The sequence below is a fragment of the Corvus brachyrhynchos genome, unplaced genomic scaffold (genome assembly GCF_000691975.1).
Source record: "Corvus brachyrhynchos isolate BGI_N302 unplaced genomic scaffold, ASM69197v1 scaffold87, whole genome shotgun sequence".
NCBI lineage: Eukaryota > Metazoa > Chordata > Aves > Passeriformes > Corvidae > Corvus > Corvus brachyrhynchos.
Window position 1 is genome coordinate 4965328 of NW_008239767.1, and position 18800 is coordinate 4984127.

The 18800-nt window shown below is 37.0% G+C and overlaps 1 protein-coding gene across 2 annotated transcripts in view; it reads right to left on the bottom strand.

Moving 5' to 3' along the window:
- The window catches only part of RNGTT (RNA guanylyltransferase and 5'-phosphatase), a 166918-nt gene that overhangs the window by 141168 nt on the left and 6950 nt on the right, over positions 1 to 18800 (bottom strand). For both annotated transcript variants that reach the window (XM_017742904.1, XM_008640252.2), the window contains exons 4-7: positions 14374 to 14449; positions 11000 to 11249; positions 5339 to 5448; positions 4486 to 4587 (exon numbers count right to left, since the gene is read on the bottom strand). In XM_017742904.1, coding sequence (XP_017598393.1) covers positions 4486 to 4587; positions 5339 to 5448; positions 11000 to 11249; positions 14374 to 14449 — 538 coding nt within the window. The remainder of the gene's footprint in view (positions 1 to 4485; positions 4588 to 5338; positions 5449 to 10999; positions 11250 to 14373; positions 14450 to 18800) is intronic.

An 18800-nucleotide genomic window follows, 5' to 3' on the forward strand; every position in this document is an offset into this window, starting at 1 on the left:
CTTCAACCTTGTTTTCATTACATTTATAGATAAGTTATGTTAAAATATACTGCATAGATTTCCTTCAAGTAAGGGTCACAAATATGTTTCTGAAGAGGCTGCAACTGCCAATAATGTTAAAGTTTAAAAAAAAAAAAATTCGTCAATTTGTACAAAAAGCTGAATTTAAAAAACCTAGGAAGCTAGCACAAGTTTGAGAATATAGTAACTAAGTCAAAATAATTATATTCAATATAAATCAATACTCTATATATAGAGCAAGATATATTGATTGATTGATACGTTCAAGATAAATCAAACTTATTTGATTAATAAACAATCAAAAAAATGCCCATCAGTTTTATCATACAATTAGGTGTACATTTACTATTTTTATTTTGTATTAAGATAACAACAAAAAAATAATTACTTAGGCAACAGGCCTTTCTTTTAAAATGTAATTTGCTAACCATGAAAGAAAAAACCAACTTCACAGATGTACCTATCTTGTTACAAATACATGTTAGACAACTAGCAGCAATTCTCAAAGAGCTGTTTTAGTCTGCATCTACTTATTCGCATTTAGATATCTGCAAGCCATCAAATTTGCATGAATATTTTTCAAATTTAATAGCCTTTGGCAAGAACTACCTGTTCTGCATTTTTTGAAATGGCTGCCTTAATATAATTGAACAGCCATAGTATTATGATCATATTTATTATTTTTCACTAAAACTGCATGTGTACAGATGTGAAAAATAAAAAAGGTACTCATACAAATGTAGGAAAATTATTTACTCCCCTTAATAGGTTCCATTTAGTGCAGGTCACATTTTACCATTCTAAAACCTAGTCCTGTTTGACTGTATTGATTTGAATTATTCCACAGACATTTTTAAGCTTTTTCTTATTCTTAGTGATAACAGTCTTTTCTTTAGCACTGGTGTCTCATTACTTTACCCTGCCTGAACATTCAGCTCCACTCATTAGAACAAGCATCTGCTACAAACAGGATTAATGAGATCCATATGAAGGGCTTCAACAAGCCATTACCCACCTGGGCTAATCATTTTACAGTACAGAGCTGATAATGCAGAGTCATCCAGCAACGCCTTGAACATACTGTTACAATTACCTTATTCAGACAGTAACTACTATTTCAGAAACACAGAAACACTGCAAAATTGGATACGTTTGTAAAGATGTGTCTACCTTGTAGCTACTGTTAACATACAACATATATTTCATCCCAACAAAGCCAAAAGGCATGATTTTACTAGTGGGAAATTTGCCTTTTGGCTTATGAATAGATTAGCATTAAAATTATTTATAAGACACCAGTAGTTTGACTACTGTTCCAATAAATACAGAGAATTTACACCAAACCAGTCAGAATAGCTGCAGAACTCTGTGACTTTTATTTAAATAATAATAATTTAAAGCAATATGATTTTAGAGGTGGTTTTCCCCAAAACAGCATGAGTTTGCATACATTATTTACATACAACCAAGTAGCTGGTACAAAGGAAATATTTCACCAAAGAGTGCCAATGCTAAGCGAGCTTCACAGATCTTTTAATTTAAAGTTCATTTCTCTAAACCTAGGATACAAACATACACATCTTCATACATTGGCATTTACAAACAGGAGGGGAGAAGTATTTGTGCACACTGCATTTTTCCTTTTGGGACAAACATGCTCCAGAAGGAATGCTGGAGCAAGAACCAGGAGGAGTGCCCTGCTGATACTTATGGAACAAGGGCCCTGGAAACCAGGGACAGAACAAGCAAGACCACAGTGAAGGCGCAAACTCTTCAAATCACAACAGACTAAGTAAGGCTAAGTCAAAATATTTTGACCTCATCTTTCTCCATTTCCTTGGAGCTCTAAGTTTTGACCCAAACCAGACTCAGAACTCACACACTTACAAAAATATGTAAGATACTACTCTAGTAAATCTCCCCAAAATATTTTAGAGAATCACTATCAAATAATTTAACTAATCAATTTCACATTGTTAGTCAACATTATACGAGAAATAATGCCCTTTTATTTAGGGAAATACTTTATTTTTTTTCTAAAATTACGGGTAGAAAAATACAACAGTGCTAAGAAACCAAGAAAACTTGCACAGTTCTACAACTGAAAAAAACCCCCAAACAATGGGGAAAGAAAAAAAACAAAAACAAAAGAACACCACCACAAAAAAAAAACCCCAAAACCAACATAGCTCTTAAAACAGAGGATGAAAGGTTCAGCTCCAGTCAGAATAAAGGATTAGCAAATGCTTTTCAGGAAAAGTAAAAGTCCTTAGTGAAGTTACTGACACTGCATATCAGTTAAGAGAACGTATAAAAAAATGCTTCAGTCACGAAACCTCTTGGAAAAACTACTGCTGCAGAAATAAAATACAGGTATTTAACAAACAGTGAAATTTCAGAAGTTTGGCTAAGTTGAGTAAATGTTGCTATTAACTAAAATAAAAGTGTTTCATTTCAGTGAGGACGTATAACGGAAAGTTATTATTTATGCATCTGTTTTTCTCTAAGTCCAATAGGGTTGACAAAACAGCAGTGCTTTTTAAACAAAGAGAGAGAACAAAACAACAAACAAAAAAATGCATGCAAGCCTAATAATATTCTAATAGGCAAAGTCTAGACTGCTGCATCTAAACCACTTTTAACAAAATAGCTTCAGAGATTATTTGATGACAGGGGTTCCATCTCCAGATAATGTAAGCAGGGGATTCATAAATTGGTCCCCACTAACTGATGACTTAATATTGAATGCAAGAAGGTCATGCCTGTCAACACAAGCGTTCACAAAAATGAATGAAAATCTGTTTAATTGCATATGGAGTCTGGATCACTGGAGAACAACTAAATAATTAGAAGCATGTCCAATGTAAAAATGATCATAACAATTTTTCATTGTTGATTAGGATACATATCATGCAAAGTGTCTAAATGTCCAAATAATAGCTCAGGTTTTCATATTTATTCTCTTTCATATTACTTAAGGTGAATTTCATTAACACTGGATCTCTGTACTCCATTTTCTTCTCTGAATATACCTATCAGTCTGTGTATCTTCATAATCTATTGCAAGTTATTACATTTTGAAAAAATTTAAAAGAGCTTATTTAGTTCCTTCAGTTTTGTTCTTCATCCATTCTGTTTTGCCACCATTCTAAAACTAAAAACATAGGATAGAATGTTCAAAATACTGAAAATTTCTAGAAGAAATTACATGTACACTTTAATTTCCTTCACAAAAGGCAGTCTTCCAGGGACACTACTGTGTTCTGTATAATTGCTTTAGTACTCAGAACGTGGGCATCCCATCCACACGTTTGAGAAGGAAAATGAGACTATTACATAAGACATCAATTTTCCAATTTAACAACATTGGATATGACAAAGACTCTTCAGGTCAGTTTAAGCTGGCTGACTTCATTTGTTCAGGATCAGCAGCTTTGGAATGCCCTATGCCCTGTATTGCTCTGAGAGTATGCCTTCATCTCCCAACACCTCATTGCTGTAACTTCCCACCCTGAGAACACCTGCACTGCACTATCCAAGTGCTTGTGCATACAGCCAGTGTTAGTAAACCAATTACTCCCAGACACTTCTCGATGCTTGGATGCCATAGTGACTGCAAGCTTACTTTGACTTTTCACACCATACTCAGCCCAAGCTAATAAACCCTTGAAGCACAAACTCCACAGAGGAGAGACACTTGAAGGGTCTGGGGCTTTTTATACAAGACTGCTTAGTTCTGGATGAAGTGTGCTGAATCCTGACTGACTCCATGTGGAGCCACTTGGTAATCCTCATAAGACATCCAATTCCCCATATTCTCCAAGATTTTCATTATCTAGGATGCTCTATTATTAAAGATAACAAACCTAGCAAAATAAAGAACCCAGGAAAAGCTTTAGAATATGTCCAATCAGTCCAATTAGGTTGTAGTTTGTTATTAAACAAAAGGCACCCCTGCAATAAATGTAAGAGAATTGGTGAGGGAAGATAAAATTACTGACTCTCTAGCTGACATGAACTATGTGTTTGAATAAAGCATCACAGCATGAATTAAAAAAAAAAAAAAAAACTAGAAAATTTCTAATACTACCCAGCTTCTGAAAGATCAATTAGAAGTTTTAATTTAGCTTTTATAAACAAAGTCTTCAGCTTAGCAAACTCTCACTGTTATGTAAGATTATTTTAAGACCTTGGTGGCAAGTCCTGGCTGACAGACAGGCAAGGGTTATGGAGAAGAATAAGGGTACCTGCCTTTAACAGTCAGTGTGTAGAACAGCTGCAAGAGAGAAACTTGGCCACAAACTTCAGCAAATGTTGGGCACCCAGACAGAATAAAAATTAATCTCTGGAGCCCGTTCTGTTGTTGTGCTTTGTCCTTTGTACAGGCAAATTCACTTTCCTGAGAAAATACAAACTGTCTACCGAATTTACTGTGTGTTGCTTTTTCATTTAAAATGAACTTACCGGGTGCCGTCTGCTTTCCAGCTAACTTTGTATGGCTTCTGCTCCAAAAATTTAATATTTTGCTTGTCCATGGAAACAGGCTGTGCTCCAGGGAATCCAGTTCTAAAAAAAAAAGAACCATGTTTATTAATGGTTCTGCAATAAATAGTCACACAAGGAAATACATTTTTTACATCAGACTCAAGTCACACCTTGTACCAGACTTGTTGCAAATTTAACTCTGAGTTAGAACATCTTCTCCAAAAAGTATTTTGCAAGAGAAGTCAAAAGCCTATCTGATAAGAACAAGGTTATTTGCTTATGACAAAACACTAAATTATGTGGAACTTCAAAGTTTTAACTTTGCAGAAAGAGATACTCAAAAAATTACAGGCATGATAAGCATCAACAAGTTAGGAAGCAGTGTGGGTCACCAACTTTTGGAAAGGAAAACTTCAGAATCATAGACATTAAAACCAACATTTTCATTAACATTGGACACAAATCCAAGTTAGCTATAAAAATGAGTATTATACCTCTAAACTGAAGTGTAATAGCAGTGGTATAAATAAATCTACTGCTTGAGAAAGAACTAAATTTTACACAAATAGCTGGACTAGGCTACATCTGGAATTTGAACAGCAAGATTTTGTTATCTCAATGGAAAAGTAGTTCTAGAATCTTGTTTCTTAACATCAAAAATTGATCATTCCATTTCATAGTACAGTGCAAGACGTTCATTTCCAAGTGTGATTTTTTTTTTTTTATAAACAATCCATCAAAAAATGGTCACTCATTTTTGAGAGTTGTTTCATTCTGCAAAATATAACACTTACTTCTAGATAGTATAAATAAGTTCTAAATATTCTCATACCCTTCCCATCCACAGAACTGCTGACATTTTTGCTGTATTCCTCCTAATTTTGGTTGCGTTGTCACCTGGGTCACACATTTAACTGTTATTCCTTCCAAGAAAATTGCACCCTAAACAAAAAAAACCAAAAAAAACCCAAAAAAAAAAAGTTAAAATTTAGTATTAAAGCTGTCACAAAATCAGATCATAATATGTCAATACAGACTAAGTCTGTTTTCACAACCCTCTAGAGCAATACCAGCTTAAACATTCCTTAAAGATTTACCCCCAAATGCCAAGATACATTAGCTGAGGTTTGCCAGGAAACTCACAGGTGAGCCATATCATAAATCCAGGAACTGAAATAAATTATTTATGAGGAAAAAATATAATTTTTTAAAAAAAAGCAACAGGGAGGGATAGCTAGTACTTAGATGCCTACACTACTTAGCTAATACTCTCAAGAAAGTTGATCTAGGACAGATTTCTTACAAAAGGAAAAATAGGAACAGTGGGTTCATAACAAAATATTTGTGTAAATATATTTTTATAATTTTATTCTCAATCTAAACCAGGTTATTAAAGAGGACTTGCTATCCTGAATGCCCCAGAAAAGCCTATGTAGTGATCAAAAAACAACAAACCCTGGAAATAAAATTCTAAAATAACTTGTACATTCTAGAAAAAGTTTGATGCCAAGAGGAATAAAAACAAATCCTGCATAACATATCTGTCCTCTAAAACATTTGAAACTATCTCTAACAAATCCAGCTACTACTGATGAAAGGAACAGTGGTTTCCTCCTTTGCATTTCCACACACCGTGACACTCATCTGTTCTATGCTTGAGCAAGTCTCGGAGCTAATTTGGCAAAAATAACATCATAAATTGGTAATTTTCTGCCAAAATAGTATCCTAAACTAGCTCACCATAGGCTAACTCAGCACTAGTGCCAGCACAAGGGAAAGCAGAAGGAACACAAGGAGTGCAGGGAAAGCAGGACCACCGTTTTCATACAGCCTGCAGTCAGTTAAGATTGGCTCGGTCACATTACCAAATCATGTTCTGAGAACAGAACATCCTAACGAAATATTCAATATAAATTCAAAACTTTAATTACCTTGAGCTCCACAGACTTTCTGTGTGTCACTCACCCCATACTATTTACGTGGGCACCAGCCAGTGCAACAGCACGCAGGTGAGTGGGCAAGGGAGGCAGACAGCTACTCGTGCCTGCCCAGCACATTGTCTGAATTCTGATAAGTGGTGAAGAGCACCAGGAAACAAAGGAAAATGGTTCTGCCTTGCTTCTGTAAATAATGGCAGAGTGCAATGGCAGTACGACTGCTAAGATTGAAGTAACAGGCAGGGAACAGCAAAGATTTTCCAGAAAAGGAAAAGTAATAAACACAAATATCATGCTTGAAAGTGTTTCTTGCAGATTATCTGTTTCAAGTATAATCACTAGCTAAGGCACAGCCCTATGAAAACAAGGTGAGTCACTCGGGCATTTGTGCTTGGCTAACTTAGCACTCCGGGCTACATGAGGACGTACCTTGGATAAGATGCCAAAACTGAGCCAGACCCGTGCAGTTCCTACACTACTGTTCAGCTAACTATGCCTGTGGAAACAAGACACTGAAGAACATGGTGCAGAGACTCCAGAGAACTCAGCTCACCAGGAGCATGTCAAGTCCTCAGCACTGATACTACCAAGAGTTATAAGCCCTAAAGGATCCAAGGAAACTAATGCACTTAGCATCCACACTCTGCACAACCTTCACACCATCTGTACTAATCAAGCTTGCCCCACTTGCCATGAATTTCTCCACCCATCACTTCAGCCGAAGGAGAAGCGGCAATGTGTATTATCCTGTGTTGGTACAGATCCTAAACACCATCTGGAGGAGTGGGTGAGCAGGAACAGCCCCAAACACACACCTTCCTGACCCTAGTGGCTATCACCAGGCCTGGGTGAGAGCCGTCTTCAGCTACTCAGACTTGACTGAGCGCCAATATGCTCAGAGACTGCCTCCCCAGAAGACAAGAAACATTCCAAAACATGTCAGGGAGAGACATCCTCTAAAATGAAGGAAGTGAGAGACAGGGAGTTACACTGATCAGCTTAGATTTAATACCTAGAAACACAGGACCAAATCACAGTAACTGCCTCTTGGCATGTACAAGCAAAAAAGAAACAACAAAATCATACCAACTGTCACTCAGTAGCAAAGGTGTTCCACTAAACATTTGGTTTTCATAATGAAACAGGCTTCACAGAATTGGAATTGCATGCATTTGCCTTGGTTTGTCTTTTGTTTGCTTATCTTGTCCTCATAGAGGAACCCAGAAAACATGGGGTAGATGTAACTTCCATAACACAGAAGGGTAACCTGTTTCAAAACCAGGTTCAGAGGAGTTAGCATTTCACTAACAAAACAGAAGAATCTGCAGGGTCTGGTTTAGGCATAAGATAATTAATTTATTTCCCCTAAACTTCCTATTAGCATTCTTATTTTTGTGACATCTGTGACTTTAGTAACAGGGATATAGACTGGGATGGCAGTTTAAGATTCAGTGTTATCCTTAATTTTAAAAATGGGCTGGAAACAACACTGTGCAATTCAGTATAAACAAAGTTCTACACTTAATAATGGATAAGAAATTATACAAACACACACTGGTAGATAATTAGAGAAAAAGGCATGGAAGCAGCAAGAGACCAAAAGCTGAATTAGTATTGTTCTGCCTTGTAAAAGGCAATTATGTTGAGATATATAAACAGAAGTATTAGCCTTAAGACATGTCAAATTAATTTCTCCCTATTAAGCCTTACTAGGATGGCCTCAACTAGAGGCTTGCATTCAATTACAGGCACCACAGCATCAGGAAAACATGAGTCAACATGACAGACTACAAAGAATAACAAGAAAGGTCAGTAGTACAAAAAATATGGAGTATAAGGAAAAAGTCAACAAACAAGCATTTAACATGGAGAAGGAAATGATACTCATATTCAAATACATAAAATGGTGCTGCCAAATCAAAAAATGGTATTTTTCCCATATCCATCAAGACGGCCTCAGGCAGAACAATAAGTGCAAGGGTTAAACTTTGCAAAAGAGAGTTGGTTAGGCAGAAAAACCCCAAGTCACTAGTATTTAGAACCAATACTGTTATGTACTTTGATAATTAACTAATAAGTATTATCCTCACTATGTCAAATCAGTTTAATCACTTCACCCTGTCTCACCACAAGACATCTGCATTCAAGATCATGAAGAAAATCATTAACAGCCACCATCTCTTCCAGACTATTTAAGATGTCACCATTCATTTTAGAAGCACTGCATCTCACACCTCATAATATGCAACTTACGTGGGACCAGAAGAGACCACATTCCTTAATAAACAGTAAAAATTCCATTTGACCCAAAAAATGCTGGTAGGCTCTGGCTCAGAATTAGAACTTTTTGTCCAATTTGCAAAATCTAGTATCTTTTTCCTGAAGTGAGATTCTAAGTGTCAGTTAATAATGTTGTTTCAATGTTAACATTGATCCTGCATGAACTGACAAGTCAAAATTTGTTTGGATTTCCTGTGTGGCATCTCAGACCGCAACAAGCAAATTTCCTGGTACCTGTGAACTTCCTTAAGGTGATGACAAAGGGAACTGTAATGGCTTTATGTTCTAATGATTCTTACACTTTCTGTAGTGCAGGAAAGAAAAGCTGTCAAGATTTTTTGACATCAAGATAAGGAAGTTTCAATGAAAAATGTTGCAGTGAAGTTTCTCACATCAGTGTTTCTGAAAAGGAGAGCATACTAATTTCCTTTCATAGTCTAGCTAGCAGTTGTTTCTGGCTATTCATTATTCTAGCCTGGGAGCTGTCTCCTCCTCTACTACTAAACTTTTCTTCTGTCTCCACAAAGACTTGGGTCAAAATGAGAAAATTTCAGAACACCACTATCACTATAGCTACCTCTAGTTTTATACTGCCTACCCCAGGCCTTTAGGAAAGAAATGAATTAGAAAGGTGAAAACATCTGCTGTAGGAAATCAACATAATGCTGAAAATTTAGCCCTCCAGACAGTAAAATAAGAATATCTGAGCAAGAGGTATTTACCTGATACTCACTCCCCCTGTAGATGGCATATTTACAAGGAATCAGAAATAGACTGTATCCATCTCTACTGAGTTAAGAAGCAGTTCCATCTGCCAGCCAAGAACCATGGTAAAGAATTCTGCCCGTTCCTCCTCTTCGTGTCAAAGAATGTTCCTTCAGAGCTGCAAAACTGAATTATACGAATATGCATATTAACTAGATGATTCTTTCTTTCACAAATTATCTAACTCATAATTAACTTTTAGTTATTAATATGCTTATTCGTATAATTTAGCTTCCAGCTTCCAACAAAACTATGGTGGCAGAAAGAAAACGCCTGGGAAGCCCGTATCATTCCTGTTAAATAGACCAGCTGAGTTTTACACTTGATGAAAAGAGGCTGTCATTGTAATTCATTGTAACACCTCAGCTCCTAATGCATCAGAAGGCACATCAAAAAAACAATTTTAAGGTTCCAGCCCCTCAAAAAATATTTAGATATCTATGTTTTACTGCAAGGCTAATGGAGGAAGTGGCCATAACCCCTGACTCTACTTTTACTGTGTTTTTATAGTGTGGGAAATTTTTTATTCCAGATGAGGGATAATTTGAAAGTTTTCAAAGTTCATCTTGCTTCTTTAGACTGGATTTTGTATTCCTTTCAGGCTAATATTTCCATACTTTACCTGTAAACCTTGTTGACCAGCTGCAGTAACAACAAAATGCTTTTTTGCAGCATATTTCAATATGAGGGTTTCCAAGTGTTTGCAAACAAACACACCTCAGTACACAAGTAAAATAATACATTATTATGCAAAAAAAAAAAAAAATCTATTTTTGCACTCAGCAATATTCTAGCTTACTTTACTTGCAAACAAAAAAAGCAAGTCAGGAATTTGAAGAAAACTGAGTCATTAGTCTTCAGGTGATACAAATATATTCTTTGTACTTGCGTATTACTTCCACACTATGGTAACTACAATAACTTATTTCATCAGAATTATGCAGATGTATGTCAAAAATCACAGTAAGTGATCAGCCATATTTCTTACACAGCTAAAACAGCTTTGAACAAAATATGATTTCAAAGTTGCCTTGGGTTTTTTAAGCTCATATTGCTTTTTGCTAATCCAATTTTCAATCCTACAAAATTTCCCAAAGCAAGACTGTTTGCCAAAACGAGTGCTGAATTTTAAAAATTATGAATTTCATCCACATGACTACAAAACATAAGAGCTGTTTCCACCCAACTCTGATAACATTTCATCTCTAAACACAGACTGCGTAATTAAAAAACACTTTACTATCTCAAAGAATTGTTACATTAGAAAATTTTTAAGTCATTTTTACAACTGGAGTAGTTGAGATGTTGAATGTTGAAGTTCAAGGTTGACATAGGAAATACAAAAAGGTTTACAATGCATCTACAATTTTTTCCAGTTAGGGAAAATGCTTCCAGTCCCCATTTGCAAGAGCAGTGATGCTTGCATAGCATGTATGATGAGGTAAATGGTGGGCATGAGGTTATGAAATTATGTTTAGCAATTAGAATATTAAGTTCCAAGTCAAAATTACCAGTTTTAGGCGTTCTTTTCTCCTCTTGCCAAAGGAAGAGCTTGATGATCCAGGTTCTGATTCTGGGCCTCCAGTTTTACCATTATCATCATCCTCCTCTTCATCTTCATCAAAGCACCATTCTGGAAGCTCTGGTGGTGATGGTGCATCATCTTCATCGCCATAACGACGAAACAATTCCTTCAAATAGTCACCTTTATAAATACCTGGAGGTCTAGCCTGAGCAAAAGTAGCCACAGCAGCCTCAATACTGTAAAAAAAAAAAAAAAAAAATTCAAAATCACTCTGAATGATTAATTTACATGTCTTAGTCATGTCACGCTTTACCAAACATAAGAATTATTGGGACTGACAATCAATACAAATTCTGAAGTGGTAATTGCAAAAACATTCCTTATATTTGAAAGTCCGTGCTTGGATCATTCTGGTAGCAGTTGCTCTTGCAAGATTCTGTGTAACTCTGTAGGCACTGCAAATGTTCTCAAGTAACTGCAGCTCGGGCTGCTTTGAGTCCTTATTGTGAGTCAACAGTGGTCTGCTGATCACCCAGATACAACTTTTTTTATTCCTACAGAGAAGCAATGGGTGGCATGCAGACCTGAGGACCACACGAACACAAAAAAAGACCATAGAAACATATCAACAAACTTAATGAAGAAAATTGCAAATGTTCAAATTCAAATATGGTTACATTTTTCTCCCCTAAGAATTGTCTTTCTTCTTATTAGAGGTTTTGCTCTCAAACTGGGAAAAATCATCCTAATCTTTTTAAATTACTTCTCTGTCCAGAAGCTTCTCATAAAAGCACTGTAGTTCAGAAGCCTTTTACTATGCCCCTAACACTTAATCTTGCTCAAATAAATTGGAGGCTGGACCATAAAAAAATTAGAAACCAGAACTAACAGTCATGCATCTCTACCAGCCAACTGGAAAATTCTCCAAAACATACAACAAGGATTTTATTGTTGCCATTTGCATAGATCCTATGAAAATGCTTAACTAAAAACACTGGATGTAATTCTCTCTTCCATTTTTCATGGCTGTGAAGAGCAGTAATGCTCCAAGGATCAACATTTTAAAATCTTGCTATGTAGAGGAGAGGAGAAACCACAAAAGATCAAGAGATGCCCCTGTTAGGCTTCTTGACAAGTACATGTCTAAAACTGGAATAAAAGCACATACTACAGCCTGTGATGTTATTTTTTTTCAGATACTTAATTCAAAATGCCTTTTTTTTTGTCTGACCTGTACAGTATGGAATGGAGCCTAAGAACTTTAAGAAGTAAATTTTCCATAATAGACAGAAACAGTGTCTAAGAACCAGTAAGGTTGATTTACTCTTCTGATCTTTGTAAGAGGAGAAAACAAGACATTTTCCAGAGTGAGACATAGTCTCATTTCAAAAATGACAGTTTTAAAGTCTGAGTTACTTAGAAGGACCTTTCTTCCCCATTCTAATTCTTTTTTAAGACTCCTAATTTCTTTCTCACAAGACATTTTTTACTTTGCTATCTTTCTTAAATTGTTTCACATCTTCTGTAATGAATGCCACTGAAAGGACAAAACAAACCAAAAGCGATGGGGTATGAAAAATGCTCGAATTTTTCTCTGATGATATCAGAGGAGCTCTTATAATCTTCTGGAATAGATGGCAATGAAAGCCAAAAGATTTCAAGTACAGATTTCAAGTACAGAAACCTAGCTGAAAGAAAACAGTTTTCCATGTTCTAGAAACACAGCAGTCTTTGGGAAAAATGAGTTCTTGAAAAGAGAATCAAGTAAGGTTTCTGACCACTAGCTGGAGAGCTTTCAGGCTTTCAGGCCTTTCTCTAAACTAACTATAAAATACACCCCAGTGTACACAATACATCAGCAACACTCCTACATCATATGCTTAAGGAAGGGATACGGATAGATTTTTCCATCACGAAGATCTTATTTCCTCATTAGCAAGAAACAGTGCCTTGTTTCAAAGAATGATACAGCAAATTAGATTTATCTTGATACAATGCTCAGCATCAGCTAGCATCTTGCCAAAATTGTTTCTTTTGCTGTGGACATTTTTCCCTACCAGGGGATATCTGGATGTTTTATTAAAATAATCTGACAGAGATGAACAAACTTGATACAATTAACTACCCAAAGCAAAAAAAAATAAGACATGGCTGTTGAATTTTAAGGCTTTTCCCACCACAGTTTGAAAACAGAGGCTGCATAAAAGCAGGAGATCCAAAGAGATTCAAGTGTCTTTCCTCTTTAGAACAAAGGATCAATTCTAAGTCTAAATATTGCATGCTACTTTTAAATTGTTTGACTAAAAGCATACAAATTTTCTAATTCATAGGAACAACTAGAATCATACTACAAAGATATTTGTGTCTGTGTCTACTTCCTATACACAGCTAGGATCCTGCAAAGATTCAGCCACCCATTACCAATGGTGTTCTGTCTCCATTACTCCAATGTCTTTATTCCAAGTTTACTAACAGACAGCAATGACCCAGTTCTTTGCAAACAGCTTGCACATGTATGCTAAGCATAATAACTGCATGTCCAGTCACAAGAAAATCCTGCAACAGGAGTAAAATTTTCTTCACTCAAAGGACCACATACAAGAAGTATCACCAGACTGCTTAAAGGACTTGTCAAGAAACATGACTTTCACAGGACTCTGTCAAGAAGGAAATAGTATTTTGTAAATACTACCAAAATTATGCAAAATTTATGTCCACCAGGATGGTACGGGCATTTTTTGGGTTTGGGGTTTCTTTTTACACTAATGTTATCTGAAAAAGGTAACTACTCTATATGAAGGCACCAATATTTTTAAAAGACAGAAAACATGGGTGAGTCTGTATAGAAGCATACTGTAGACTTTAGTCAAAAAACAAGCTGGAAACAAGGACTTTGTCTGCCCCCAATCCTTCAGAAGTATGTTACTGTGCTGTTGCTCTAGCTAATCTCTTCAGATCTCAAAAAAAGCCCAAAAACCTACACGCACACCTACATGAAAAAGATGAAAAAGTATGGGAAATACTCTTTCAGGAATCTCTGAACTCTACATTCTTACTTAAAATGTGGGACACGTCAGGGGAAGAGACACAACATAATATATACACTGCTAAAGGCCCACACACAGCAAGTACAGCTGACTTTTGACCTACCAGACCTGGAATTCTTGACTACAACAGGCTAAGCTACCAAGAGATTATATGAAAAATGTTAATATGGGCTGTTTGCTCAAGATTATTAGGCAGCTATAAAACAACTAATAGCGAATACATTAGCATAGCTGTCAGGACAATGAGTGAAACATACTGAAGAACCCTTTGGCCACATTCCACAAATCCCCAGGAACTAACATTCAAAGTTACCTCCAGTCCAACTTCTCGACCAAAAAGGCACAGATCAAAAATCCAGTTCTATTGAAACCATGTGTACAATGGACACCTAGAAAATACAAGAAAAGGGCATAATCACTTGCAAGTGGTTTTAACAAACATATTTAGTATTGAAAGTGTGGGTTTGGATCCTTCCACCTTCATCTGTAATATTAAAGGGTTATCTCCATTCCCATCACGGCAGCACAGAGCACGTAAGGCACATAAGCCTAAAAGGCAATTTATTACATTCTTTCTGCAAATTAGCAGCAGCAAGGGTACAGGGTACTTCAGTTCATCCCAATCAAGAGCACTAACTTAATGCGATTGAAATATGGCTAATACAGATAAGATTCACAAATCTGCTCAAATGCTTGTCAGAAGGCAATATAATCAAATTCATTAATTATGCTTTTAGTGGATTCAATAAGCATGACATTCATTTCATACCATCAGGCAAAAAATCATATTCAGATTGCCTTATGTCAAAATTGAAAGGGGTGCCACTAGACCACAATTCTACCTCAAATTCGCTATTTCCATGCTAAGACCACACTTACTAATTTTGAAAAAAAAAGTATCTACAAAAAGAAAACTATATAACAGTATAATCACCTTGAATTACTCATCTTTTCAATGTGAGGAAAAAAAAAAAAAAAATTCTTCAGCCTCTATTTTACCGAACTCATCCCCCAGTGAAAGGAGGGACACACTGTCAAAAGTAGTCCATTTTTTTTTCCCTCAAGGCAACAGCACCATCTAGTGATACGCAGACCAGCCTCAAAATTCGTGGTATTAAAAATGTCATGAAGGATTCAGGCAAGATGTTACCTCTTCCTCCTTCTTTATTTTAAATTATAAATATCATTACAGTTTCTACTAACAGCAAGAGCAATTATTCTTAACATTTTTCAGTTGTTACCATAGAATCATAGAATCATTTAGGTTGGAAAAGACTCTTAAGTACATCAAATACAACCATTAACCCAGCACTGCCAAGTGCACCACTAAGCCATGTCCTTAAGTGCCACATCTACACAACTTTTAAATACCTTCAGGGACTTTCCTGAACAGTTTGTTCCTGTGCTTGACAACTTCACCTTTTGGTGAAGAAATTTTTCCTAATGTCCTAAACCTCCCTGTTGTAACTTAAGGCCATTTCCTCTTGTCCTGTCACTGGTTGCCTGGGGGAAAGAGACTGACCCCCACCTGGCTACAGTCTCCTTTCAGGCAGTTGTAGAGAGTGATAAGGTCACCCCTGAAACTCGTTTTCACCTAGCTAAACAATCCCAGCTCCCTCAGCCACTCCTAATAACACTTGTGCTCCAGACCCTTCACCAGCTCCACTGACTTTCTCTGGACACACTCCAGCATGTCAATGCCTGAGCACCAGTGCCAAGTACTGGGGGACAATCACTTCCTAATTCTCCTGGACATTGGCCTTCTTGGCCACCTGGGCACACTGATGGCTAATGGTCAGTAGACCAGCACACCTGATACCTTAGGATTTTAGCTTCTATATTTTTCATGTATCTGTAATCCTGTAATTCATTAGTGTCTAACTCTAAACTCCATATAGACTGTTAGCTACTGTTCTCCCATTTCAGTCAAACGAAACAATTCCTCTCTAGGTCTGAAACTCAAGGACACCTTACTGTCTCAGGCCCTGAGAAATGTAAACAAAAGTGAGCTGTGGGGGAGCAAACCTGGGGTAAATGACTTCATTACCTGAAGCTGTAATTGGAGGATTAACCCCCAATATGCAAATGGACCAAACTTACAAAAGTGTGAAAACTCGTGACCTGTTGTCCATTTTGGGTGTAGCCCCTGGGTGGGCTTCATCTGCCCAAAGTGTACCTGAAGGCCCTTCAATAAATATAACCACTTTTTATTCTCTTAATTTTGTGTAGCCTCTGTTTTTATGTAGTCCCACAAGGCATCACACCCAGGTCCTTTTCTGCCAGGCAGCTTTCCAGCTGCTCTTGCCCAAGCCTGTAGCATTAGCTGGGGTTGTTGTGACCCAAAGTGCAAGACCTGGCACTCAACACCATGAAGCAAGCCACTTTAAGCTTTAATTCATTTTCTCATTTCTCTACCACAGCTAGTAAAGTAAGTTTAGCAACAATTCACTTGATGCATATTCAAACAAAATGTGAATATCTATCTTTTTTCTTTACACTCCTCTACACTGGAAGTATAAATTTTTTCAACTGGAGAACCAAAAAGTACCCACAAAAAGCAGACCGATGGAAAAAACCCCACAAATTTAAGTGGGTAAAAAGAAATACGTATTAACTGTAACAGGATCAGGTTTTGTGCCTGCCCAACCAAGCTTCCCTTCTTGATAAAAGCAAGGTAAAAATTACTACGAATTTTTCGAATTCATCATTTCTAACTATTTAAAAGTACTAAAAACTGTGTAACTTGCATCAAATGAAATGAATTTTAGCTTCCTTATATCATTTATTCCTAGCAATCATTTCTCCTTTGTTTTCTGCTGAAGCAAAATTTTTGCACATCCCTTCCTCAAGGCTGGGAGGAATACTCCTGGTCCTTCGTGCTGCAAAAATAAAGTTTCCTTCCTATATTGTTCTAGATTAATTGAAAATTTTGATCACTTATCATTCACATTTCAGTCTCTTTTCATATCTAATCTTGACACTAAGAAGGAAATTGCACACAATTGCTATCACTAAGTCCTGCAGCTGTTACTGCTGCCAAGAAGGTTAAGTCAATAATTCTATACACATGACAAAGATAAGAAGCATCTCAGCATGAGACCAATGGCTTGAAAGAGAAAGATCACACAGGGTGCAGTACTATCACCGCTGCAGACTGCTTTCGCTTTTGATAAAAACATCCTCCACACCAGTCCCTCGAAACAAGTGTCCAAAACAACAAATTTCAGTAATTTACAGAAGGGAAATGGAAAATTCCAACATTCCTCTTTTACTATGAAAGCCTAAACAACACATTCTCCAAAAGTTTAGTCAACATACTATTTTCTCCTCGGCTCTTTTTAATTGACCTTTTTCTCCTATTGAGGTGAAACATCTAAATAATGGAAAAACATTCCAAAATTCATCAAAGCCAGAAAGTTAGTGACTCAACACTAAAAATGGCATTTTATAAGTTGAAATATCAGCTAAATGTGTCTGCTACTTATAGGATATCACCGTGCTATTCATGCACTATATAAATTGCTGACCATAACCACTTTTTCAAGTTCTAAAGTATTATTGGAGGACCAAGTGGAAGAACTGCAAAAGGAGAGTGAAAACAAGGAATTGCTAAACAAAGAAAGTGAGTGAGATCAGTCACCAACAATATCTTGCTTCTGGTGTAATTTTTGAAATACTGTTGGTGACTGGTCCCACTCACTCCCATTTAGCAGTTCCTCATTTTTTAAACCACTTAGTTGTGTTACCATTCAGAGAAGAACACATAGGTCTCTGTGCTGTTTTCAACTGAAGCAGTTAATTTTCTTCACAGTTGATGGTACAGGGCTGTGTTCTGGATTTGTGCTGAACACAGGGTTGATAATAAAGAGATCTTTTTGTTATTGCTGAACAGAGCTTACACAGAGCCAAGGCCTTTTCTGATTTTCGTGCTGTCACGCTGGGGAGGAAGTTAGGGGTGCCTGAGAAGCTGGGAGGAGACACAGCTGGAACAGTTGACCCAAACCCCAAAGGGACTCGCCAGACCATAAAACATCATGCTCAGTGCACAAAGAGGGAGGAAGAAGGAGGAGTGGGAGGACATTCAAAGTGATGGCATTTGTCTTCCCAAGTCACTGTTACACATGGGGGTCTGCTCTCCTAGGGATGGCTGAACACCTGCCTGCCCAGGGGAAGCACTGAATTCATTCCTTGTTTTACTTTGCTTGTGTGCATGGCCTTTCCTTTCCCTATGGAACTGTCTTCATCTCAACTCGTGAGTTCTCTACATTTACCCTTCCACCTCTCTCCCCAGTCCCACTGGTGGGGCAGTGAGGGAGCAGCTGCGTGGGGCTTGGTTGCTGGCTAGAGTTAAACCACAGCAGTCTCAAATTAAACTGCATTCTATGTGCAATAAGGAAGTAAGAAAGTACCTAACAGAAAACTAGGTGAAAAAATGTGTGACCAAATTAAATCTCTCAAGCACTCAAAAAAAAAAAAAAAAACTGTCAGTGGTATCATATCCTGCAACAGAACAAGAAGCAATGGCTACAAATTGAAATACAATAAATTCTGTTTCAACATGAGAAAAAACCACCTGTATATTGTGTTAGCAAACACTGGAAGAGGCTGCCAGAAAAAGTTGTGGAGTCTTCAAGCCTAGAGGCTGGTAAAAAGCCAAACGGGCATAGTCCTGAGGAAGCTGCTTTAGCTGGCCCTGTTCTAAAGAAGGGCAACTGAGTAGCTGATTTCCACAGGTCCCTT